General features: G+C 44.6%; 1 protein-coding gene and 1 long non-coding RNA gene across 9 annotated transcripts in view; one reads left to right on the plus strand and one right to left on the minus strand.

Moving 5' to 3' along the window:
* Positions 1 to 22,433, minus strand: part of LOC307199535 — a 99,250-nt gene extending 76,817 nt beyond the window's left edge. For 6 of the 8 annotated variants that reach the window (XR_013832004.1, XR_013832005.1, XR_013832010.1 and 3 more), the window contains exon 1: positions 22,302 to 22,433. This is a non-coding gene — a long non-coding RNA (uncharacterized lncRNA). Of the gene's footprint in view, positions 1 to 6,183; positions 6,491 to 22,301 lie in introns of those variants that run through there. The other 2 variants (XR_013832006.1, XR_013832007.1) reach the window with 2 other exon arrangements.
* Positions 7,550 to 27,555, plus strand: part of LOC307199531 (uncharacterized protein) — a 111,804-nt gene continuing 91,798 nt past the window's right edge. The window contains exons 1-2 of the mRNA XM_079947492.1: positions 7,550 to 7,656; positions 10,398 to 10,461. Of these exons, the coding sequence (XP_079803618.1) occupies positions 7,640 to 7,656; positions 10,398 to 10,461 (81 nt within the window). The 5' untranslated portion in view covers positions 7,550 to 7,639. The remainder of the gene's footprint in view (positions 7,657 to 10,397; positions 10,462 to 27,555) is intronic.

Consider the following 27,555-nt stretch of genomic DNA (forward strand, 5'->3'; position numbering starts at 1 on the left):
ATTCTGGCATCTGGGCATCTACACTGGGTTGCAGTGACAACACGAGAATGGGTGGCTCCCCATCTGTGGAAGGCTCTCCCCAGAGTGGCTTGTCTGGCACCATCATTACATGTCTTTAGGCGCCAGATGAAAACATTCCTCCTCACCCAGACCTTTGGCCATTAAATAATCTATGCCCTATTAAATGTGAGGGGGGCCTGTCATAACAATTATTTGGTTATTATACAGTGGTACCTCTGGTTACGAACTTAATTTGTTCCGGAGGTACGTTCTTAAGCTGAAACTGTTCTTATCCTCAGGCGCCCTTTCAATAATGGGGTCTCTGGCGCGTGATTTCCATTCGTATCCTGGGGCAAAGTTCGCAACCAGGAACAGCTACTTCCGGGTTAGCGGAGCTCGTAACTTGAAGTGTTTGTAACCAGAAGTGTACGTAAACAGAGGTACCACTGTACTGTGTATTATTATGCTTTGTAATATGTTTTTATTATTACGCTGTATAAACTACATTCTTAATGTTGTACACCACCATGGGATCCTTGGATAAAGGGTGGTATATAAATTGAAATAAGGACGAAGACAATGACAATGACAATGACAATGACAATGACAATGACAATGACAATGACAATAATAATATCATCTCCCTTCCTGGGTGCTCATTGCAAAGCAGAAAACATCCAAGGTGGGAGGTGCCTTTCACTTCATGCTGGACAGGATGAACAACATGTCTCTCCCAAATTATTGAGTACGTGCAGAAAGCTTGTGAAAGGGTCAGCTTTTTACTTCATGCCAGGCTCAAAGATACTTGAAGCAGCAGGAGCAACATCTCCAAATCCCAGCACGAACTGAGAGACGCCTCTCCTTTCTACATGCCAGTGAAGATATAGTGTCTATAGCAACAGTAAATGGTGGGTTACCAAAGCCAGTTAAAGTTTGTAGAAGCTGGGTGAGAGAAGTTCTAGTGCTTTGTGTCTTTAGTCACTAGGAAATTTAAAAGTGTAGAACAGTTTCCCAAACTTGGGTCTCCAGCTGTTTTTGGACTACAATTCCCATCATCCCCGAGTACTGGTCCAGTGGTCCAGCTAGCTAGGGATGATGGGAGTTGTAGTCCAAAAACCGCTGGAGACCAAAGTTTGGGAAACCCTGATGTAGAAGATAATCCTCCAGTTGCAACCTAAGAGCCCCCAGAAGGTGCAAAAAGACCACCTCTGAGTTTAGTATGTACAGGCACACCTCGCTTAATTGCGCTTTGATTTCTTGCACTTCGTGGATATTGCTGCTTACGAGGACGTGGGTGGAGCTGCAGGCAGCCTAGCTGCTTCCAGGGGAAGGAAGTCCCCCCACTGCTGCTGCCCATCTTCTGACCACAGGACTGGAGCCGGCTGATGCTGGAGTCAGGTTCTTCCCCCTCCTGCCCCTGCAACCAGGAGGCGCCTGGCTTAACAGACTACAGTATAGTGTAAACGCACCGTATTTTTTCGCCCTATAGGACGCACCGTCCCATAAGGCGCACCTAGTTTTTTGGGGGGGAAATAATTTTTTTCCCTTTATTTCCCCCCCAAAAAACTAGGTGCGCCTTATGGGACGGTGCGTCCTATAGGGCGAAAAAATACGGTGCGCTGGGCTCCCATGGCTTGCAGAGAGCTGCCTGTTTGGGGGCTGGGGCGGGGGAAGCTCGGGCCTGGGGGGGAAATAATTTTTTTCCCTTTATTTCCCCCCCAGGCCCGAGCTTCCCCCGCCCCAGCCCCCAAACAGGCAGCTCTCTGCAAGCCATGGGAGCCCAGCGCTGGCTCCCGCTGCTTGCGGAGAGGTCCGCGAAGCCTGGACGCGCTGAGCTCAGCGCGCGCAGGCTTCTGCATGCAAGCAACTCTCCGCAAGCAGCAGGAGCGCTCCCGCTGCTTGCGGAGAGGTCCACGAAGCCTGGACGCGCTGAGCTCAGGCAACTCTCCGCAAGCAGCGGGAGCACTCCCGCTGCTTGCGGAGAGGTCTGTGAAGCCTGCAGAGCGAGAGGGGTCGGTGCGCACCGACCCCTCTCGCTCTCCAGGCTTCAGCGAAAGCTTGCATTTGCCCCATAGGACGCACACACATTTCCCCTTCATTTTTGGAGGGGAAAAAGTGCGTCCTATAGGGCGAAAAATACGGTAACTTTTATATGCACTGAAAAAATGGTGTGGTTTGCTTATTGTTTTATTGAAGTCTAGAACAGAACCTGCAAATGATGTAATGGTGGTATTTGACTTCTACTAAGATGGCAAAAATGTATAGGACAAGTACAAATACCTGCTGGAAATGTAAAGAAAAAGAAGGTTCCTTTTACCATATGTGGTGGACCTGTAAGGTGGTAAAAGCTTTCTGGGAGATGATATATAATGAAATGAAAAAAATGTTTAAAATAACTTTTGTTAAAAAACCAGAAGCTTTTTTATTAGGAATTACAGGTACTGACATCCCAACGGACCAGAAAATACTTTTTATGTATGGAACAACAGCTGCTCGGATGCTACTAGCCCAGAGATGGAAAGTCCCTGTCAGAGAAAAATGGCAAACCAAGCTGATGGACCATGCCGAAATGGCAAAGCTGACTGGATAAAAACTTTACAATTGAATGGGAAAAAATTGTGAGTTATCGAAGAGACCACTGTAAGCAGATGGAAACCCTGGCAGGATTTTGATTTCACTTGTAGTGTAACAATTACCATGGACAATATGGATTAATATAAAAGTTAAGAGTTTGGAAGAAGACACAGTTTTAAATGTTTAAAACGGGACTGTGGGGGGGGGGGCTGAGATTCAGATAAATCTCTGTATATGGTTATAAATTTGGATTTTTAGAACTTTGTACAGTGGTACCTCGGTTTACGAACTTAATCTGTTCCAGAAGTCTGTTCTTAAACTGAAACCATTCTTAAACCGAGGCGCGCTTCCCCTAATGAGGCCTTCCACCACCGGTGCCCTTCCACCGTTCGGCTTCCGTTCGTAGACTGAGGTAAAGTTTGTAAACCGGGACACTACTCCTGGTTTTGTGGAGTTTGTAAACCAAATTGTTCATAAACAGGACTGTTCTTAAACCGAGGTACCACTGTATTGGAAAAAAAAAATTCTAAAATAAAATAGAACAGAACCTGCAAAATCTCCAAGGTCTGCTTGTATTCCATTCTTCATTCTCTCTACTGTAGCCCAGTGTTAGAGCATCTGCGCTACATGCAGAACGTCTTGGGTTCAACTCTCGGCATCTACAGGTAGTACTAGGAATGCTCTTCCACCATCTGAGACTCTGCAGAGCCACTGCTAGTAGCTGCCTTTTACTTGACTCAGTAAAAGGCAGCTTCCTATGTTCCTATGAGCCCGGCTTCGGCTGGGGAGGGCGGGATATATATAAATAAATATAATAATAATAATAATAATAATAATAATAATAATAATAATAATAATAATTCCTACTCATCCCCAAATCCAAAGAATCCAACAGCACCTAAATATAATTTGGGTTCCCTTCCCCCTCTACAATTCTTTGATTTCAATTCTTGGATTTGGGATGCGAGTACAAAGACAGGAAGAAGAAAAAATATGTGTTAGTAGGATTTCCCCTTTGGGGGAGAATATGGAAGAATAATATAAGTGAACCTCAACTGCTATTGAGAAAGTGACTCAGGGTGGGGTGTCTGTGTGTGTGTGTGTGTGTGTGTGTGTGTGTGTGTGTGTGTTAACTATTCCTTTGATCTTCAACTTGCAATTGTTTGCTTAAAGTGATGGGAAGTATTTGCCGCTGGTCCTTTGTTGCGCTGTTAGTGAGTAATACTGAATTAAGGGAAGATAAATGGCTAGACCCCTTTTCTAAATTTCAGAAACAATTTTTTTGTGCAAAGTGTTCAATATTCAGAAGCATTTTCTGGGAGATCAGCATTGAGTAGATCTCTCTGGCAGCTGTTAGCCCTAGATGGATGGAGAGCCAGATGAAAAAATGCAGCACTGCAGACTGGATATCAATACTGTACCAGAATTCAGTATCAGGAGTGAAGAAAAAGTACACTGGACGTAAAAGTACCGGGTGCTGACCTAGAAAACACACAGATTTGTAGAGAATCCCAAGTACTTGTAAGTATTGTATTAATTCCATACACACATAGTGTTGGAGATCCAGACTTAACTTATCCTTTAGAGCAGGCCTACTGAAATCAGTAGGATTTAAGTTAAATACAACTATCACTTGGTCAACTTTTTATCACTGCATCTGAACTAAGAAATTTGTTTTTGGAGGTGCAAACTTTATTTTCAAACTATCGATGTATTTCACATTATTAGATCACGACTAACTAATTGCCATGATTTCAGTCCATCTTCTGTAAGACTGGGCCCAACCCATCAGCAGAACTGATGGATTGCTTAACCATGTCCACTCAGAAGTCCTTCTTATTTAATTAAATAGGGCTTACACCCAGGTGAGGGGGGTCAAGAATGGAGACTATGAATGAATAAAGGGCAACAAAATTATCTAGGTATATATATAACCACGTGATAAACTATCAATCAATCATTAGCAGGACAATGCAAGGAGAACCTTGCCCCCTTTCTGCACTGGATCTGAAATCCAGGGAAGCCATGATCCATATTCACTCTATGATTTACAAAATTAAAATTATAACAAACACTTTTTAAAAACCCTCTGCTTTATGCAAGCCCTGTATATGCACAAGCAGAAAACGTGTACTTCAAACATTTAAGTACAAGGTAACAAGTACTTGCATGCATGCTTAAGTTTCTGAAACTCAGGAAGGGTGGGGAAAGTACTATTCACCCAGTGCTTTTCCAGCTGCATTGGCTCCCAGTGGAGTACAGGGTCAGATTTAAGGTGCTGGTTTTGAGCTTTAAAGCCCTTCACGGCCTAGGACCCTCATACCTATGGGGTCGCCTCTCCTGGTATGCCCCATGGAGGACCTTAAGGTCCATATATAGCAACACCCTAGAGGTCCCAGGCCCTAAGGAAGTTAGATTAGCCTCAACCAGAGCCAGGGCCTTTTCAACTCTGGCTCCGGCCTGGTGGAACGCTCTGTCTCATGAGACCGGGGCCCTGCGGGATCTGATCTCTTTCCGCAGGGCCTGTAAGACAGAGTTGTTCCGCCTGGCCTTTGGCTCAGAATCAGTTTGATGCCTTCCCCCTTTTCTTTTTCCTTTCTCCTCCTATGAAGAGATTGCACCCTAATGTTTTAATGTTGTATCTTAATCTTTTAAATTGCATTTTAATCAACTTGTTTTTATTATTGGTTGTTAGCCGCCCTGAGCCCGGTCTTGGCTGGGGAGAGCGGGGTATAAATAAAATTATTATTATTATTATTATTATTATTATTATTATTATTATTATTAACTGAGGGGACAGGACAACAACACACATTCATATACACCCCCCACTGAGTGCTATCCACTAGTGTGGACATTGAGAGACTTCCGTTGAAGCGGCTCTTGTGAGGAAAAATGTTCACAAAAGCACAACAGAACACTCTGGCATACACACAGTCTCAGAGAAGATGCAATATGATGTCACAGCCAGGTTGACCCATTCACCTTTGAACATCATTGTGGTTAAACGGTGAAAATGCATGTGCGATCCAGACCAGAAATAATCAGGGATCAGTTCTGGAAAGTGTGAAGGAACAGAATTATGCCTCAGAGCCTGTACACTTTTGCTTCATACTATCCATACCTTTTCTACTGAGTAGGCAGATATTGAGAATTACGGATTGTAGGTAAAGGACCCCTGGACGGTTAAGTCCAGTCAAAAGCAACTATGGGGTCGCGGTGCTCATCTCGCTTTTAGGCCGAGGGAGCCGGCGTTTGTCCAGAGATAGCTTTTCGGGTCATGTGGCCCACATGACTAAACATTTCTGGCGCAACGGGACACCGTGACAGAAGCCAGAGCACACGGAAATGCAGTTTACCAATTACAGATTGTACCCTAAATGTTACCAGGAGACGGTCAATCGGTAGCTGCTGGAGGAAGTAGGCCAGGCAATTACAAACGAATCCTATTTTCAAGTTTCAGACAGGTGAACCGTGAAATGCTCCAAAGACCTGCATGGGCACCTGTGCTTTTTTAATATATCAAGTAGTTACTAGAAATCCACCTCATTTCAAGTTAATTTAAGAAATCTGGCACCGTGCCGGTCTTTGGGCCCTATTCTTCCATACCTGCAGGGCATGATTCTTCCTGTCCTGAGGCGAAATTCCCCCTGGTTTCTTGCCACCTCTTTCTCCACAGAGATGGGTCTCTTCCCTCCGTTCCTCAGGCTCCTCTCCTTTTCGCTCGCTGCCTATATTTCCTGTAGCCACCCTGCCTCCTGGGCTCCCTTCCCAGTCAGCTTTCTATCTGGCTTTTAGAAGACATCTGAAGGCAGCCCTGTTTAGGGAAGTTTCTAATGTCTGATGTTTTATCGTGTTTTTAATATTCTGTTGGGAGCCACCCAGACTGGCTGGGGAATTCCAGCCACATGGGCGGGGTATAAATGATAATAATTTAATATTATTATTATTATTAGCCTCCGGCTGCCTGGCGAAGTGTCCTTCATGGGCTCCCTCAGAGGCACTGGGTTGCCACGGTGAAAGGCAGCAGGGGTGCTGCTACCTGCAGCAAGTGGCTGCAAGAATGGTATTTACCAACAATGCCCTGCAAGAGCATTGCTCTAGAACATTCTGGGGGGCAAATGAATAATGGGGTGCTTCCTTACTGTCCCCTACAGCTGCTCCACAGGTCTGGATCCTAGAGACAGGAAGGGCCCAGAACAGGTGTCAGTACCTGTGACTCCCGCTGGGGACCTGGCTGTAGATAGTAGTAGTAGGAATAATAATAATAATAATAATAATAATAATAATAATAATAATAATAATATTTTTACCATGCCCATCTGGCTGGGTTGCCCCAGCCACTCAGGCCTTCCTCAGAGTCCCCTCCCCCAATACTTCCAGGGTATCTTCTTTTCCGTCACTAGGCCTGACGCCAAGTTCTTTCCAGTCAAACAGGCTTTGAATTCCCTCGCCCACAAAAGAAAGTCAAATTTGTCTGTTATAAGGAGCTGATGGGAAAAACGGTAAAGGACCCCTGGGTGGTTAAGTCCAGTCAAAGGCAACTATGGGGTTGCTATGCTCATCTCGCTTTCAGGCCGAGGGAGCTGGCGTTTGTCCACAGACAGCTTTCCGGGTCATGTGGCCAGCAGGACTAAACCGCTTCTGGCACAATGGGACACCGTGACGAAAACCAGACTTCACGGAAACGCCATTTACCTTCTCGCCACAGCATTACCTATGTATCTACCCGTGCTGGTATGCTTTCGAACTGCTAGGTTGACAGGATGGAGCCGACGCACCGCAGTGGAGCAATGACGTTTTGCACACCGATGGCGCCGCTATTTTCACGAAGCGTCTCAATGGGCTATGCAGATACGGCAAGCCCTAGGTAAGTCTGAGGACCGAAGGCTAATTTCAGAGAGGCGTGAAGCTTAAGTGAATTCACTGGAGTGGACAAGATTATATGCATCATCCAGCAAGCTCTGGAGCTGACCCGGCTGCAACTATTGGTGACCGCTCTGCTTCCAGTTTCACTTTGTAAAGTTCAAAGGGATGGGATCTTCAGTCAGGACACTGGAAAAATATGGAGTCTCCAAAACAGTGAGTGGCTACTTTAAAAAGGTGGGGGGACGGCAGACTAAGATACAGCAATAATCAACATATATGTATATTATTATGTATATGGGTGTACTTTGAAAAACACTAGGAAGAGGCCACATAGTTAAAGAGCAGCATCAAATATATTTTACCCTGCAGTGAAGAAGGACTAATGGCAGCACGTAACATGGCAGCAGTAATAGATCCATATATTTTCTACTTTAAAGAAAGAAAAAATAAATATTGCTTCCCATATCACTCATTACTGGAACAAGAGGCCCTCAAGGTCGATGGACTTAAGTTACAACATCCCACATTATCAAGTGTCTCTGGCCCTATGATTGGTAGGAGAGGCTGCTGCCCAGTTGGCATTGATCTGTGACAGGGCCTTCTTGGTGGCAGTTCCCTATTTGCATTGTTGACTTTCAGGAGGAATTTTAAAACATCCCTGTTCACTCAGACGGTTAATGGCTGAAAGACAGTGGCCATGGCAACCTTTAAATTAGCTTCTGTGAGAGTACACAATTGCTTTTAAATGCTTTTGTAGTTAGTTTTTATTTGTTTTAAATATATATTTTTTAATTGCAAATCACATTGTTTTAATATTATTTATGTTTGCTGTGTCCTGACCTCCTTTGGGAGGAAGGGTGGGATAGAAATTTAATAATTCTAAAATTTGTGTATTACTTGAACTCTCATGCCTACTACCTGGTTACTACAATGACATGCATCTAAAACAGGCATGTCCAAAGTCTGTTGATTTAATCCAACCCCCGTGGCAGTATATGTCCTGGGGTAAAATCCTAAAAAAAAGCTTAACAACTTTGGTCGGCCCTCATGCATCTTCACTTCATCAAATCTGGCCCTCTTTGAAAAAAGTTTGGGCACCCCTGATCTAAAATGAAGCTTTTTATACTACCTAGGAACATCAATGCAAAACACTTGGACACGCAGTCCACATGCCTTCTGTATTACAATATTGCCACAATGCACACATTATCCTACAGGACCGCAACTAGACAAAATGTGAAGTGCTTTGAACACTTGAACATGCTAGTGTGGTGTAGTGGTTAAGAGCGGTAGACTTGTAATCTGGGGAACTGGGTTCGCGTCTCCGCTCCTCCACATGCAGCTGCTGGGTGACCTTGGGCCAGTCACACTTCTTTGTGGGAGGAAGGGAAAGGAGAATGTTAGCCGCTTTGAGACTCCTTCGGGTAGTGATAAAGCGGGATATCAAATCCAAACTCTTCTTCTTCTATACAAAAGTTATTGATGATGTTGTACAGAGACCATTTGGCTCTGCCTGTACAAGTAACATCAACAGTCGTAGAGTTTGGATTTGATATCCCGCCTTTCACTCCCTTTAAGGAGTCTCAAAGCGGCTAACATTCTCCTTTCCCTTCCTCCTCCACAACAAACACTCTGTGAGGTGAGTGGGGCTGAGAGACTTCAAAGAAGTGTGACTGGCCCAAGGTCACCCAGCAGTTGCATGTGGAGGAGCGGAGACCGGAACCCGGTTCCCCAGATTAGGAGACTACCGCTCTTAACCACTACACCACACTGGCTCTCACCATCTGTAAGCCATCTGTTCTGGTGTGCAGCAGTTCAGCAAGGTCCTCTAGCTGGAGAGTGAACCCAGGACCTCATGCAACAGGCAGATGTCCTATATTTATTACTCAATAATATGTTTACCTTTGCCCAAAGCTCTCCAAGTGGCATACAGGGTTCCATCCCCTATTTTATCCTCAAAACAACCATGTGATGCAGAGAAGGTTGAAAGAGAATGACTGGCCCCAGGTTACCAAGCGACCTTCATGGCCCAGGGGAAATCTGTACCTGGCACATTCTCCACAGACCTAGTCTCTAACCACTATGCCATGCTGCATCTACCACTGAAATAGCCCCCCACCCCCCAATTTTATGGAGGAGGTAGCTTCAGCTATTAGGAGTAGTTCTAAGCAACAGACATTCATAAAGCTAAGACTATCCCTGTTAGCTTAAGGAGTATGTAATATAAACTGCTAAATGCCACAAGTGTATTTTTTTTGCTTGAGTATTTTGCTAGCGTCCTTGTATCTGGCTCTAACCCCAATACGATATGATAATCTTTATTGTCATTGTCCCACACAGAACAACGAAACTGAAAATCTACATCAGACATTCAGAAACCAATCAGCACTAATGTTTTTTGTCTAAATCAACACTACTAGAGATCTTATTTTTCATGTAGCTGATTCCAGTACAGTGGTACCTCGGGTTATGTACTTAATTCGTTCCAGAGGTCTGTTCTTAACCTGAAACTGTTCTTAACCTGAAGCACCACTTTAGCTAATGGGTCCTCCTGCGGCCGCCGCGCCGCCGGAGCCCAATTTCTGTTCTTATTCTGAAGCAAAGTTCTTAACCTGAAGCACTATTTCTGGGTTAGCTGAGTGTGTAACCTGAAGCATATGTAACCCGAAGTACCACTGTACTACTTAATGGATAGCTATATTAGTGTTTTTAGCTTTATCTTAATTTGAAGTTGGCAGGGGGTGAGAGGTTTGCTCAACATTTCTAGAATACTTAGATATTTCCTTTATTTAAAAAATGGAAATGCTTTGATAACAAAAGCCTTAAGTTTTTTGACCCTGTCTGATGTACCAGACAGGAGCACATTTCTCAGAACAAATCTGGCATGCACGTGCAGAAGATGTCCGAGGGGACCCTAATGCCTTCTCTAATTGATTGCCCTTTCATTTTTGCAGAACATTCAAAGAACAAATGAGTTCCTCTGCAGCACCAATCAACTCCAAGGAGGCGGAAGTCACAGTGAGTGTACATTGGTTATATGCACTGATGCTCCCATCAGGGTGGTCTTAAAACTGAAACTGCTTGAAGCAGACGATGAGCAAGGAAAGGAATATAGTCTAGGTACTCAGAGCTCCAATACCCTTAATGCTTCCAGGTCTAATCAGTGGGTGATTCCGTTGGGGATTCAGTGCTACTCGCGCATGCAGTTTTTGTGCAGCATCCATTGGTCATTGTCCTCATGGGGGGCGGGGAAGCTGCCCCATATTACCGTATTTTTCGCTCTATAACACGCACCCGACCATAACACGCACGTAGTTTTTAGAGGAGGAAAATCCGTAGGCATGCCACCCGTAGGCATTTCCTCCATAACACGCACAGACATTTCCCCTTACTTTTTAGGAGGAAAAAAGTGAGTGTTATGGTGCAAAAAATACGGTATTTTGCTGTTTTAGCTAGATTCACTGTTCCCGTGGAAAATCCGGCAAAGAAACGCCCCCCCCCCCACAGAAATGGTAAAACCAAATTTTAAATAGAGGAGGGAAATGAGGCACTATTTTGATGATGATGCTGTGTAGACACTGTGAACATACAAAGCAGCACCAAGCCCACAAGAAACCACTTCATGGAAGCACCCAGTGTTACAGATCAGCCGCTGCAATGGGCAGACTACTGAATGGACCCACTAGGGCAATTCTTGACAAGAAAGGCACCAGTAAGAACACACACACACACACACACACACACACACTTGCACAAATCTTGATCCTTTTTTCCAACGGACAGTATTTTCATAAGAGGAACTGTTGGAAAGGTGTTTTATTCTATACAAAAATAAATATTAAGAATAAAATAAAACCCATTTTAAACAAACAGACACGCATACAGCTTTTTTAAAAAATAAAAAAGTTTTGTGAGACAAACACAAATGCAATTTGTATTGAAAAGAAGTTCAAGCAACTAAATGAGCAGAGTTTCATTAATACATTATCTGTTCTTATTTTATCTGTGTGCCGCCTTGAGTCCATGTTAGGGGGAAATACTGTCTCTATCTATCTATCATCTATCTATCTATCTATCTATCTATCTATCTATCATAGTTATAGATTCTGAAACATATTCTGGACGTTTTAAGAACTGTGTAAAGAACACAATTGTAATGGTTCTAGGGGTTCCTCATGCGTAAATCGGCGCCACGCTTGGCTGAGTTACCTGGGTGAACCCTATTCTGTCCGGACAGCCACTCACCCGTGGCTGTCTCAATCGCTGGCAGAATCCGTCAGTGGGCGTTTCTTGAACTTCTTCCAGCAAAGAAGCTCTTTGACGCCTAGTCTCCGCCTACTCTCCCTGCGCGGTAGCCTTCTGTGCAGGGAGGGTGTGGGCAGCGGAGGGCCCGTGCTCTCCCCGCTGGTCTCCGGCGAGGAGTCATGGAGCCACCTCGCCGATTCCCCCATCTGCCCCCCTTCTCCACTGGTGCTACGCTGATTTCCTTCCCCAGAAGATGGGCTGCTTCTCTCCCTCCCGAGACGCTCTCCGGAATCCCTCTGGAGCCCTCCCTCTCCCTCTGGCTCCGATGGCAGTTCCCTAACAACAATGGACTCTTATTTAGAGCTCAGCACATTCTGCAATTTCACTGTAAAAGCACCATGCTACGTATGTGCTGGGCACATACCTAGGCATCATGAAAAGCTCAGCATACACATATTTGTAAGATGCAAGCTTCTAACCCTTAACTAGAGGGTGGTGGGTGAATTAGGGAGCTAGGCCACATTGCTCCAAACAATGGAGCATGCTTCTGTAGTTATCTTAACGCTAACAGAGGCTTAAAAGCATGTGTAAATGCCTGGTGAGGTCTCTGGTGGTGTGGTTAAGCAGATTTTCCAATGCTCAGGAGACAGAGTAGCAAAATTTTGCATTGGCGGATAATTTTAAATGGTTTATAATGTCTGGAGCAGGAATAGGAAGTCTGTGGCCCTTTAGGTGTCGCTGGACTACAAATTCCATCATTCCTAATATTTGCTGGCTGGCGCTGATAGGACTCAGAGTCCAACAACATTGTGAGGACCCTGACAAAGCAACTGTGCCATTTCTACATTTCTTCTGGGCAGCTATTTTAGGGGATTTTAAAGTGCGCCATCAACAAGCCAGACTCTTGCTTTTCTCTGTTCTCAGGCATGTACATCAAATTATGTTGCACAATGTACGCTGATGAGTTTTGTGAAGCATGGCAATTCCGTAATCCTGACAATAATGTTCTGCTAGTTTAACATTCTGAATTCCATTTGGGGTGGGCCAATGAGGAGCACATTATACCAGTGTCTTGGCTTCTGCAGTGAGTTCCCACGACAATCTAATGCACAATCCAAAATGCTTAATAGCCTGAATCCTACATTTGATGGATGGATGGATGGATTGATTGATTGATTGATTGATTGTCTCTCAATCCACTCTTCCACTGCATAGCAATGCCCAAAGCAGCTTACAACCTGCAAGATAATGCAATAAAATAAAACCAGCAGAAGAAAAACCCTCACAAAATGTGGTTGACTATATCTAAAACATATCCTAACTAAGCCCAAAGGCTTGCTTTAAGTACGGTAGTTTTTGAATGGCAGTCTGAAATGCCGTTAGAGAGAGAGCAAGGAAGATCTCTTCTGGCGTAGGTATACGTAGATGGGCGGGGTATAAATAATAAACTGAGAAAATTGAGAGGACAGAGTCTGGGCACCCTATGGTGTATACCCAAAACTGAATTTGTAAGAAAACTCCAAGCATACTCTTGTGGCCAGAGCTGACAAGGTGCATGTGTATAATTTAGTAAGTGTTCCAAGAGCTACATTTGCATTCATATATCAGGACCATGTTTATTATTGTGTTGTTGCCGTTCAATAAAAGCCACCTTGGGACAGGCTAATCTGAAGGGGAGAAGTGGGGTGCTTGCACACATGAATATGCATAAGAACACCTAACCGTTTCCCAGTCACATCTCTACCAGAATCAACCCTTCCCAAAGCACCTCTTGTCTTTGTATTGTTGTTTTCTTAAAAAAACATTTTTGGGCACTGTTCACTGAGCACTCATCCTGATTTATTTGTAGGGAGGTTAGATTACGTTGACTATTTAATGAGCATTCATCCTGTTTCGTCAGTGGGGAGGTTTGATGGTGTTGGCCAAGCAAATGTTATCTCACACTTTCCCATTGCTGGTCTGATGTTTAGGGAAAGTGGCTTTTTGTTGCACAAGACCTCCAAATTAACTTTAATTGTGCAACCTGAATTTGCTGGAACGGGACTGAATCCCACTCAAGAATAGCAGGAGAGTGGAAGCGCTCCTGGGCTTTGTTTGTTACCTGCTGTTAAGCGCAATGTGTTTAACACCAGTTAAGCTGTTTTAGACAGTTCTTAAAAAGCAGAGACATCACCTTACCAACAAAGGTCTGTATAGTTAAAGCTATGGTTTTCCCAGTAGTGATGTATGGAAGTGAGAGCTGGACCATAAAGAGGGCTGATCGCCGAAGAATTGATGCTTTTGAATTATGGTGCTGGAGGAGACTCTTGAGAGTCCCATGGACTGCAAGAAGATCAAACGTATCCATTCTTAAGGAAATCAGCCCTGAGTGCTCACTGGAAGGACAGATCGTGAAGCTGAGGCTCCAATACTTTGGCCACCTCATGAGAAGAGAAGACTCCCTGGAAAAGACCCTGATGTTGGGAAAGATTGAGGGCACAAGAAGAAGGGGACGACAGAGGACAAGATGGTTGGACAGCGTTCTCGAAGCTACAAACATGAGCCTGACCAAACTGCAGGAGGCAGTGGAAGACAGGAGTGCCTGGTGTGCTCTGGTCCATGGGGTCACGAAGAGTCGGACACGACTAAACGACTAAACAACAACAACAAGCTGTTTTAGATTCTCTCAACAAATCCTGGGCATGGTAGTTTGGCGAGGGTGTCAAGAACACTAAAGATATTCCTGGCTTCCACACAGAACTACAGTTTGCAGGGATCCCTAGCAAGCGATACGACTGGTTGGACTATTTAAAATCTGTCATCAGTGGTGGATTTGGGGCTCTCAAATTTCAGTGGTGCCCTGCACAGTGCTAAAATTTGCCACCCATGTTTCTCGTGCTCCCTTCCACAGCACTGTTGTGGCGCCCCCTATAGCATGGTGCCCAGTGTGGCCGAACCAGTTGTGCTACCCTAAAACCGCCTCTGCTGTTATATGGAAAAGGCCTTCTTTGTTTCTCTCTCTGTATTGAAGATGTTCCTTTCGCCTTTTACCTGTTATCTGCTCACATTAGTAGTTTGGTGGTGTGAGTTGACTTTTGGGATTACAAAATCAGAACATTAGAAAAAAGAGGGTCTTTCTCCTTTAGAGCTCTAAGGAGATAGTGAAAGTTCTTCATTTTAGAACAGTACCACTATGTTCTGTGAATCTGTTAAGCCGCAGTATTAAAGGGGAAATGGCAATCCACAAAGTATTTGAGGAATTGCAGCCCCCCCCCAGTTAATTTAACTTCTGTTACACTGGCAGAACCAATTAAGATCTTTAAACAAAAACTGAATTTTTTAGAGGAATATCTCAAATATAAAGTCTGTGAAAATGTATGCTTTTTCTGTCCCACAAGAGATCACAGAAGACTTTTACAAATACATATCGCAATAGACAATATTTAATTCTGAAGACATTCGCACATTACACTTAAATACATCTCCACCTTTTAAAATGGACAGCTCAAGTTTTCTGCAACTTTCTGGTACGGTTGTGTCACAGCCAGATCTCCTGGTGCCAATACAGTGGTACCTTGGGTTAAGTACTTAATTCGTTCCGGAGGTCCGTTCTTAACCTGAAATTGTTCTTAACCTGAAGCACCACTTTAGCTAATGGGGCCTCCTGCTGCCGCCGCACCGCAAGAGCACGATTTCTGTTCTCATCCTGAAGCAAAGTTCTTAACCCGAGGTAATATTTCTGTGTTAGCAGAGTCTGTAACCTGAAGTGTACGTAACCTGAAGCGTATGTAACCCGAGGTTCCACTGTATTAATATGCCATTCCCCATTTCCATTTGAAAACACCAGTTAGCTATGTGCTTCATTCATTTTCAGCATATGAAAAATAAAATCTCTGAAAACAAAACCATTAACAAACGAAATTCCTCAAAACTCCGAAGTTGGAAGTAACAGGATTAACAGGCATTGAATCAGAGTTTCAATTTTTTGCTTTGACAAGTCATGCTGAAGAGGGGAACTCAAGCAGCAAAATCCAAGGCAATACATTGATATCTTAGCACAGTGTATGGCAACAAAGAATACATTAAATTTCTTCCCCTGCCTTTTAAAGGTCATGCAAAAATAATGGTTTGTAGACAAGAACTTCCATCTCAGCCATTTTACCAGACAAAAGGCAGAGAGCTGAATACTGCATTGGGCCCCACCCAGCTCTGCCTATAACCGTTTTCTATTTTGTAACATTAATGCATTACAGCTTCTCAACCGATTTTTCATTTGTGCGCAGCTTTTTAGCATATCTACACACACACACACACACACACCACTTGTAACGCAATCGTGCACACCAATAAAAAGCATAAAAATTGCAAAGAGAGGGCATTGCTTCTCATTTTTCAACATGCAAGGTAAAAAAAAATGTCACTATAAATTTATCTTAGTTAAACAGTCTTGTGGCGCAATCCTGTGCACATCGACTCAGAAGTAATTAAGTCCAAATGCCTGCAGCGATCCTACGCAATGGTACCGGGGTAAGTGCCATCAAACTTAATAGGGCTTGTTTCTGAGTAGAAACCTAGGTGTGGAAGTCACCATTAGAAAATACTAAGCTAGCTATCGTCTAAACAATTTTCAAGCAGTTTTTAAAAAGGCCTGGAAGTAAATTAAAAATAACACAGCAGTTACATTGTGAAGGTTTTGTTGCTGTTCTCCCACAGTACATCAGGTGCATTAATTTCTTTCAGCATGAGTAGGCATTTTTAACAATCAGAAGGGAGCGTGATGTGTCTGCTATGAATCCCATTACACCGCTTAATATTATAAGTCATATAACACAGACCATTGTGGACAATGAAAAGGACGAATATGTTGACACTGATTATTTCCTTTCCTAACTCTGTACATGAGGAAACACAACTATGTATGTTCCAATTTAAAAATACAAGGCATGTGCAAAAAGGGGGGGGGGAATCCTCACAGGGGGAAAAAAAGCCTTAAGAATTTTTGAGTTGCTTTTATTAGAGGTAATTAAAATAAGATCCATTTATCTTTGCCTCCTGCAAACTGAAAAAACCGCTAACAGCAGCAGATAATGGGTGTGAAAACCTAAATAAGTTTAAATTAAATGTAACACGTGCACTTAAGACAATTTCCCAAAGACAATAAAATTCTCCTGGGTTGTTTTCCCCCAGCTATAGATCCAGGTCTGATATTCCAATAATTGCCTAGTTTTGGGAAAGTGAACCACTGCGTACACATTTATGCACTGCTTGCAATTAACCGCTAGAATAAGAGTTCCACCATAACAGTGTTACACTCCTGTAAGAAAAAGCATGTGAATTACAAAAATTGCATACCACTTAATAAAAAAGTCTCTGTACGTGGTTTCCATTTTTAAATAAAACACCTCAATAATTTTCCCTAAAAACTAGATAAAAACCAAGACAAAGCAGAGCAAAACTACATATCACAAATGAAACAGATCAATGTAACCCCCCCCCCCAAAAAAAAAATACCCAGAGGCTAATCATGCAGTTGAAGGACTTGGGTCATAATGTAATTTGAACAAACACAACTCACATATGGCTCTCTCTGTTTAAAACAGTGATGGGAAAGAGCAGCTCAAATATCCCTGGGAATGGTAGCTTTGTGAAAGGCACCATTATAAAATTGTCCGCAGCTCACCAGGATTTCTTCAAACTTCTTCAGAGAAAGTCATGGCAGTTAAACTTGCATAAAGCCAGAATGAAGTTGCAGTGTAGATGCGGCCATCCATTCTCGCTGCAATCCTAATCCCACACTAGCCTATGACTTTAGCAAAACTGATCATATATACATCCTGTACATGGATTCATGACAGGTGCTGGAGTGTTCATTTGGATTGCAGACACAACTCCATATGCTCACCTCAGATAACCTGCAGGCACATTTGGAATTTGGAGAAAGTGCCAGGGGTAACAACCCGCCAAGCTGACCCTTCTTCCCCCAGACAAGCAGAGCGATTTTTTCCATGTGGTCTGGGTAAAAGTGAGATGCAGTAGAATTGAACCGGGTCCTGTTAAATGAGCCTTGCGCTGGTGTTGTACGGGCTGCACAACAGAAAAACGACAGATCCAGTACTTGCCAGCACCATCCCTCAGTCTCTAAAGATCACGGATTACCCTTGCCAGGTCCATAAAGGAAGTGAGGAGAGGCTGGCATCCAAACATAAATGAAGGGGGGAAGGGGGGCCTTCTCAGCCTTCTAAGAAACATCACTAATAATCTTGCATAAACAGGTATTAGTGGGCACACCTGTGCCTGCAGGTGCCATGTTGGCAACCCTCCCTGTAACACAGTGCAGCAGATTTTCATGTTTTTCATTCAGACATCCACCCTGCCAGGGATGTCAACTTGAATAAAATATTGGGGAGGGGGCTAGGTCAGCCCCACCCCACATAATCGATCACATGGCATGGCACATGCACACCATTTGAATGACAATGCACATTAACTTGGGGGGCGGCCCCCTCAAATATTTTATGGGGGTGGCTGAAGGGCCCTCGGACCCTAGGAGTTGGCTGCTATGCCCCCCACCATGAGATATGCCTGACTGGGATCCAAAAGGACAATACAACTAGCTGTGAGCACCCAAGGAGCCTACCGGTATTTCTCAAAAAGCAACACATACCTGGATGCCAGTCATCACCCATAAAGATTAAAAAGCCAGCTTTGCAAATAAGCCCACAAGAGCCACTGACTAGCCCATGAAAGCAAGCAAGCTACAATAACAAAAAGGACACTATGCCTGACTGCATATACTTGTGTGAAGAGCAACCCTATGCATTTTGATGTCCATTGAGTTAAATGGGACTTTCTTGGGAGTAACCGTGCATGGAACTGCAGCCCTATTCACACACCAATGCAACATGCGGTATGCGTTCCTCGCACCCTGACAACTCTCCAATTTTTACTCATCAGAGGAACCAGGCAAGTGTCTATAGAGCAGGTGTGGGGTAAACTTTGGCCCTCCAGATGTTGCTGAACTACAACTCCCATCAGCCCCAGCAAGCAGAGCTAACGGCCAGAGGCCAAAGTGGAAAGAGGCCAACACATTCAACTCTTGCCTTTGCATGAGAGGACATGTTCAAGCCCCGCAAAAACCAGAGGTTCCTACACTTACTCAGTCCCCATCTTTCCATCCATCCAAGCAACAGGCATCGCCGCAGATATAGGGCACATTCCAGCCAAGCAAAAGCACTCAAGGAGGTCATTGGCCCAGGCTTTAAAGGCAGATTTGAAGAACTGTTGCTTTTTATTTTCAAAGGGAGAAAGGCCATTGTTTCTTTGACCCAGCATGCCTTGCTGCAACCAGTGGTCTTTTGCGCCAGGCACAATCTACTTTAATTAAGTCTGCAAAAAACGGCTCCTCCATTTTGTCTCAAGGCTGGTAGCTGAATGCAGAGTTGGGCTTCCAACAAGCCTAGCAACATCTCTCTCCCCACCCTGCTCAATCTTATTGCTTAACATCTAAACTGAAGATTCCCAGTGCGCTTAAAAGCTTGGCCACCACCTTGTGATTTTTGGATGGTCCTAATAAAGGCATTATTGTTTTGCTATCCAAATTTGGAACTTGTGTGTTTGCTTCCCCAGTGTTAGAGGGGGAGCTTAAACCCCATCAGCACAGATTATTAACAGTTCTTGTAGGCTTCTGGAAAAGCTAGCAGGATTTCACATTGGTTTGCACGGCTAGTTTCTCTTAACAAATGCTCTCCGTGCTGAGCCAAAGCTTAGTTAATATAAAATTATAGGAGACAAGCTCAATTTCTGTACTGCCACAATTCAATTGCACCAAGAACTTCAGTTCTTGGATTTGCTGTGTCAGTTTGAAAAGCTAATTGTTTATTCTGCTTGAATGGCCATTTAGCAATAAGGTGGGTGTTCTGGAATGCTCCAGTCCGAAATCCTATGCACATATTTGCGAGACAACTTGAGGAGCCATTTTGTTCTGGAACATTCTTAGGCAGGTATTACAGGGCAGAAGTTAATCATTTTGACACCAGCGTTCTTAAGGCACTTTTAATGCACATGTTGTCAAGCATCTTGTATCCATCACACTTCTAATTATCCCTCAGGTGGCAGCTGATTTCCCCCCACAACCAAATGTTTTCTCCTCTGTTTTATATCAACGCTTAAAATTGACAGTTTTGGACTCTCCATTCACAGCATATCTTTCAATACCCTTTAATGCACAAACTCTGCAAGGAATTATATCCGAAATTACATTATTAAAGAACACAGTAGTATTGAGAGCCTGTAGAAAATTAAATCCTGACAAACAAAGCTTCTGCTTCTGCTTTTGCCAAGTGAATTCTGAGAACTTCCTGTCCTCCCCAAAGGAACAAAAAAGACAAATGCTGAGAATTCTAGCTAAAGCTAACCATGATGCAGGCTGTAACTGACTAATACCTGTTTTTTCCACATGGTACCCATTCCTTTCAGTGCACCAGAGTCCGCTATATACCCCACATTCTAAAAAGGAGCTCTAGTGGCAGGGAATAATTATGATTGTATGTAGCCGCTTAGGTTTTTAACTGCCTGATCCTAAACATTTACAAAGCGTTAGACCCACTGTGTTTAGCAAGGCTTGCTCCCAAGCAAGTCCCCAGTTACAAGGCCATAATAAAAGTTCAGTTTTATCATCTCAATGCAGGATTGGAGAGAGAGATAGAGAGAGACAGAGAGAGATCTACTGTGATATTTTATTAGTATCACCCATTGAAATAGACTCTATCCAAAATTAACTTGATCAAATGGTCCTTACAGGTTCAACCCACACGCATTAGCTTATCTGAATCTCTGTCTCATTCAGTTCTCCATCCATGCCTATAATTGTAGTTCCCATTGCGATCAACAGAATTCTCAGTTTTACTAGCCTCTGAATAATCTCCTTCCTCTGCCCCAAACATTGCACACCACTCAAATAGCTTACCTTAACTCCACTAAGAATTAAGCATAAGTGATTCCTCTTTTAGTAACATATCCTACAAATCAGAACCCAGTTAATGAATGTCTCTTTGCTACCCAGTGATCATTGTCAAAGTAAGCTCAAGCCTTTTAAGTTTCCTCTGCTCTGTATTTTTTCCTACAATGCCCAAGATCATAAATACACGTCCAAAAATGTCACCATTCTATGGCTTTAGTGTGGTTTTCTACACAGCTGAACAGAATTTAGGGGTCATTCTGCGCCACTCCTTCTCCAAGTTTCCACAGGGTATCCATTTTCATCATTAGTGGCGGGGAGGGGGAGAAGTAACTTGATGAAAGGAAATGTTTTTGCTTAACCAAGGACAAACTTGAGTCTCTGAGAAGGACATATTCACTGGGCGTTACCTCGACATACTGGTTTGTTCCACAGCTGCCAATTTTGCTGGCAAAAAGTACAGTCTTTGGCTATCTCTAGCTTCACTGTGGAGCCAGCAATTGTGCAGTCCAGACAGAGCAATCACGATATACAATATTGGCAAAAAGTCTCGCTGATACACCCATTCTTGCACATCCCTGGAATTTCACCCATTCCCCTGGCAGATATGGCTTTCCAAACAGATTAATAACCAAACTGTCAACCCTTAATAAGAGTTTCCTTAGCCAAAAAGTAAGCATCCTGATGTAACCTGGTCTTTTTAAATCTATAACTTTCAGCACAATCCAATACAAATCTACTCAACATACCTTCCACTGAATTCAGTGGGGGTTATTTCCAAATAACAAGGCTAGGGCTGTAGCCTCAAGCTAGGAAACAAGCCCCATTGAGCTCAGAGGGATATATTTTGAATAGATACATATTGGATCGCATAGTTAGTACTCCCTGGTGCCTCCTTAGTCATAATTCATCTTAACTGCCTAATTCCACCCCCACCCTGCATTTGAAAGCTCTCCTTTTTCTGTTCCATCTGTATTTCTCATTTTTTTAACATACAAAGTTCTGTAGCATATGAAAAACCCAATTGCCCATATCTGGCCTCATTAAGAGGGGAATATTTTCTCCTTCCATTTCCTAAACACAGAGATCAATATGTTAATAAAAAATCAAATGAGATTTTTTTAAAAAGTCAAGTAATCCTAAAATGCATGTGCTACACACCAGACAGGCAAGGGGGGGGGACACACACACATATCCATGTAGGTAAATGTTTTTGTTTCATGTGGTTAGAGCGATGAAACATCCCTCTCCATTTTTAAATATCGTGTGGCAATAAAGTTCTACAACCAAGCCGCTCACATTTGCTTTCCTGTGACATTTAGCAAACAAAGGTCTATCTTTTTAAAAACAAAAAACCAATATTTTTGTTTAAAATAATAATAATCTAAAGATCTCGTGGCTTCTGTATGATGCTGTTCAGCAGCGCAACATACCATCTCTTATCTTCTCATATATCCTTTGAGCCAAGCACCCCGTCCCCCAAAGCCACGCTTGTTTCAGGAGCCCTGCGCCACCCTCCGCAAAAACCAAGCTCGTAAACCAACGGGAAAGCCCTGCAAGAAATGGGCCAGGGCAGTACACCCAGCACGGCAGTACACAGTTTCACCTGCCCGCCGCGGAGAAGGCAAGTCTCTCTCCCCTCGCAGCACCAAGAGAAGCTGCCGCTGGACCGACTCACCTGTTCATGAAGGCGGTGGCTGCGCAGCTACCGGGATCTCCCTCTCTCCGCCGCCGGCGCCCGCAGCTTCTGAGGCTTAGCGGCCACAGATCGCGCAGGGGCGGGGCTGCGGTGTCACATACCAGACACTACCATTCCCTCCTTACTTATGGGGGGCGGGGGAGCGAGGGGCGGCGCGCCTGGCGATCAGGTGACAACAGCACTGCGCCCTACACTGCAGTGCCGGGTGGTTCCCCCGACGTGGGGGGGGGGGCGGGGGCGGGAGGAGGAGGAGGAGGAAAAAGAACACTCAGCTCCGCCGCGTTCGGCATTGGAACTCCCCGGGTTTATTAGCATTCCAGAACGGGGAGGGCGGCGGCGGCGGCGGTGGCAGCAGCTGCACGTGACTGCGCCTCTGCCCGCTTGGCTGCTTCTCCCAGGCGATTTGCGTGGATTCCGGCTCCTTCCATTGATCGACCGCTTCTCGCCTTTCCCGTATATATATATATCCTTTCGCGCATGGTGGGGGAGGCGGGGTGGGGGGTGGGGTGAGCCCGGGATTCGGATGCCATTGGAAGACGGGTGGCGATCCTTGCTGGCTGCACAGCTCTCCCTCTCTGCGGGCGAACGGCGGCGTCTCCGTCAGGGAGAAAGGCCCAGATTTTTTATATATTATTTAAAAAAAAAAAAGTATGGGGTGGGGTGGGAGGACCGCATGACGCGCGCGTGCCGGGGAAGGCTACCCGAGACGCGTGTCAGGTTCCCTCCCCTCCTCCCTTTCCGTTGAACATCTTGCAAGACGTTGCAGACTCTCCCCCACGCCCGTCTACCAGGGTTTTGTTTTTTAAAACATCATCGTTAATTTGTATGCGATTTGCCCAAATAGGTGGCCTGGAAAGCTAAACCACGTAGGCGGGGGGAGGGGGAAGCCGGTTTGACAGCAGTTGCGGGGGTGCGTGTGTTCCTTCCTACTTGAGCCACTTGTCGGCTGCATGGAAGTGGGCGTGGTCCCGATGCTTTAAAAACCAGCTCCCCCACCCCCCAACATATTTAATATCTTTAAATCGTAGTTCTAATCGGGAGACTGCGAAGTTCGTAATGCACACACTTACTTAGGAGTAAGCCTCGTTGAATTGAACGGGGGCTTGCTTCCGAGTAGGCGCGCGTAGCTCGGGGTTGCATATCTCTACTTGATGGGAGAAATGTGCTTTCCGAGCGCGCTGTGCTGCCCTCCTTGGTCGCAGCGAAGACGAACCAGCGACTGGGAAACATCCATTTCCCAGCATTGCGCATTAGATTGGTTTCGTTGCAGCGGTTGTGCCAGAAGCAGCAGAGCTATCAAACCACTGTCAGTGGCTGGAGTTGAAAATTGCATTTAAAAATCGTTAGTATAATTTGCTCTTATTTCCTGTGCTTGCACAGCAAGAGGTCCTAAGGAGTACAAAAGTGATAATTATTTCTGCAAATCCATATGCTGCCTTCTTTCATCTTTCCAGTATGTCAGACCCCATACACAAGATTCTGCTGTTCCCTCCCTCACCTTGGAGTACAAAAGGCAAATTCAGAAATGATGGTCAGAATTCATGTTCACACCATAGGTTCTTTATTGGCAAATATGTTTTTCTGTCTTGATTTCAGTCGAGAAAATGTGACTCTAATAATGCCTCACCCGAAGATAAATAAACAGGTTTATCATTGCAGTTTGGAAGGCAATAGATTTCCTACACAATTATAAAGAACAATGCAACTCTAGCGGGTGCGGTTAATGGCATCTAGTAGATGGCTGTCATTTTTGAGATCTCTGATCTCTCCACTCACCAAGCCCGATCCTTTGTGTATGGGGAAATTAATTTCTTTTCCATTTTGGTATTTTAAATAAGATTACTCATATGCAGAGAGTGCTTTTCTGCTCGGAAGGTTGAGCCTTTGGCCTTTAATGTGTGTGGTAATAAAACTCCGAAGGCTTAGTGTACAAGCTGTCAATTGTGAGACCTGGGTGAGGCCAACGGTGACAACAATCAGCAGTGATGGTAATGCACTCTGCACATACTCATCCACTTTTCATTATTCCATCACATGCTCCAGGGCTGGGCCAGGCCATTGCAAATGGGCTCTGGGGCTTTGACCCGGCTCAGATTGTTCCCTGTGGCAAGCATGATGATGATAACACAATATTCATTCTGATTCCACACAACGTAATGCATATGTGGATACTGGCAAAGGAAACCAGGTGTACATTTGCAAAGCTAGGCAGGGTCCGCTAGGGTTTTTTTTTACTGGTTTTAACACCAGGCACTGCACCGTGATTCAGAACCTTGCCTTTAGGCATCGTGGCCCCATTCACATAACAAAATGTGGGTTCTAGAATGTGGAGAAAGCAGGCTGCCAAATAATGGCTGGATACCATGCATGTTTAACTATGTTCAGGGAGGCTTATCCCAGGAAAGTGTGCATAAGTGCACAGTGCAATCCTCTACCTGCCTAGCCTACGCAGGAGAAAGCCCTGTTGAGTTTCATGGGATTCACTTCCAGCTATTACTTAGGACTGCAACTTGGAATTGTCATTCTGAAAACGTTGCAGTTGAAATGCCACGTGGCCCCGTCTTATCTACAGTTCGCTGAAGGCCCTGCTAGCAACGACGATGGCGATGCAGCAGCAGCAGACATACAAATCAAATGCAAAGGAGGCGGAGGGCCGAATCGCTTGGACCTTCGGGTAGCATCTTTTCAGCCGACCCTAAGAAAAGCCGGGCCTGCCGGGTGGAGGCCCGGAGGCGCCCACGTGGCGGTGCGCATCGCTGGGGCCTGCGACAAGGCTTCCTTCTGTGTGTGGGTGGGTGTATGCATGCGTGCGTCTGCCGGGTCGTTTTCAAACTGCCCAGGATGGTCAATCGAGCGAGGAGGAAGTGTGAAACAAATGGCAAAGATCTGTCATTGCTCCGCACGCCCTGCGGCCTTTCCGTTTATCAGATTAACCCTCCCCATTCCCCCTTCTCCGGTCCGGCGCGCGCGGCCTCCGCTGGAGAGGTTGCAGAGTGTGTCTCCATCCGGCATATCCTTTGCAAAACGCTTCCGCTGGGTTTGCAGCTGAGCTGCCCCCCCCCGCCAACTTGGGGGTAGTGGGGGGTGGAGAGAGAGAGAGAGAAAAAAAAAGGCACAGATCGACGGACCTGATAGAAGACTCGTCGCTCCCCCTCTGGAGCGCGGAAGGCCTAAGTGGGCGCACGCTGGGGCCGCGCGACGAAGGCGCACAGTTATAAAGGTCACGTTAAAACAATTGGAGCTGGCGGTGCAAGGAGGGATAGGGTGAACGCCTGACTTGGAGCGCGCATGCTGGGGTGCCGGGTGGGACGGGTGCGCGCTTGACTATTAATCATCCGTAAAGATAATTGCTTTTCCTATCTGAAGAAAATGCAGCCTCTGAGCCCTATATGGCATTAAACCTGTGTTCCCCCTCTTTGTCTTCCTCGTGGAAAAGAAATTGGACGCTGCAAAAATACGTCTCCTGACGCTGAATTTTAATACCCGGTGTATCAGTCACACGTCCTCCATTTGCGCCAATGTATAAATACCATGACTTGTATATTAATGCTTTTATCAATATGTTCTTGTTGTTCGCTTTTAATGGGACCAGCATGTCAATGGCCGGTAAAGCTCTTCTTCAGACCAATTAAAAGCACTCCGGATTGGATGATTATATTAGTACTTGGTGTGGGGCGATCGATATTTAATTGCTTAAGCAAATAACAACAGTCTTTTTTTTTTCATGCTGAACATATAGCAGGGGGGTGTAATGACTTTGCCCCTGCTGCCTAGATATTTATGGGGGACGCATCTCTTTTCTGCTTCCGCAAAATGGAGCCGCCACCGAGCACGCAAATTGCGAGAAAAGTTTCTGCCCATGATCCTCGTGGGACTTTTTTTACTGAGTGGAAAAGGCCAAGCAAGCGAGAACATGAGCTGCACACGTAGGAGGAAGAAACCAGCGGGCCGTCCTGAGTCGAGTCTCTTTTAAACCAAGGGGAATTGTGCAAGAGCGCCGCCGTTTATTTCAGTGGGGTGGGGGCTTGCGCGGGAGAACTTCCCGCTGCATTTAGGCGGATGATCCTGTATCTTTGTACGTCCGTCCATCCGTGCTCAAAAAAACGAGGAAAGGCATTTGCCATTTTATTGTATAATATAATTATATCTATATCTACCTGCCTATCTAAAACAACTACACAGACACACAATGACCGCGGTGAGATCATGTTTCAAAAAACCACGTTGGTGTTTCCAAGATTCCGTTAGAATATACCGATGGAAAATAGGAGTTTAGTTCCGTTTTAAATGAAATCAATAAGTGATGACGAGTCAACATTATTAGTGATTGAGGCCAGTTCCTAATCAGAAGTAAACACTGACCGACGAATCAATAAAGGGGACTTTTAGAGAAATTCCGAAACCTGAGCAGCTATTAAAGAGACTTTTAGAAAACTAGCGAATTCGAGACTATTGACCGTCAGTATATTTCGGAACAATTGTTTTTAATAATAGCAACTTAACCTTCGCGCTACATAAGTAAAAATCAAAATATTTTTATCTTGATTAATAAAAAGGAACGCATAGAAATAGTACAGATAGCCAACATATGAGAAGCCTTTGTTTGGGTGACTGATGTAAGATTAAAAATAAATACGTGCAGGGACATAACCCAACACTGTAGCTAGTGGTAAATCCCAAAACGACCCAGATATCTGAAAATTGTAGTTCGTTTCGACAGCATCGGGCTGAAAACAAATACTCAGAGCTAAGTGTTTCTGATCAATGAAGACATCACGTTCTAGCTTCGTTCTGATCTCTCTGAATGACAGCAGAGATTGGGTTTGGCCGTACTACTTGGATAAATTGGGGCTGCAAATTCCCCCGCTTTCCACATAAAGTTCAAAAACAAGACAGGCAGAAGTCCAAGGGGAACCACAACATGCTGGTTCAGGCACATATTGATGTGATCTGATTGGGTTGGATCCTGGAAGGGCCAGCTGGCGAGAAATGAACGCGCGGGCGTGTTACAGTATTTGCAAAGAAAAGTATGTGTGGCAATACCTAGTACAGTATCGCCCGATCAATCAATCACTTTATAATCCGTTCGTGCAGAGATGGGCACAAGCCTATTTTCCTACCTTTTTGAAAGGAGAGAATCCATTAGTTAATAATACTGTACCAGTAATAACGCTAAAATTATTTTTTCCCTCCCCGAAAACGCCCAGACTCACTTTGAACCGCACCTTCATCT

Source organism: Podarcis cretensis (genome assembly GCF_951804945.1).
Source record: "Podarcis cretensis genome assembly, chromosome: 12".
NCBI lineage: Eukaryota > Metazoa > Chordata > Lepidosauria > Squamata > Lacertidae > Podarcis > Podarcis cretensis.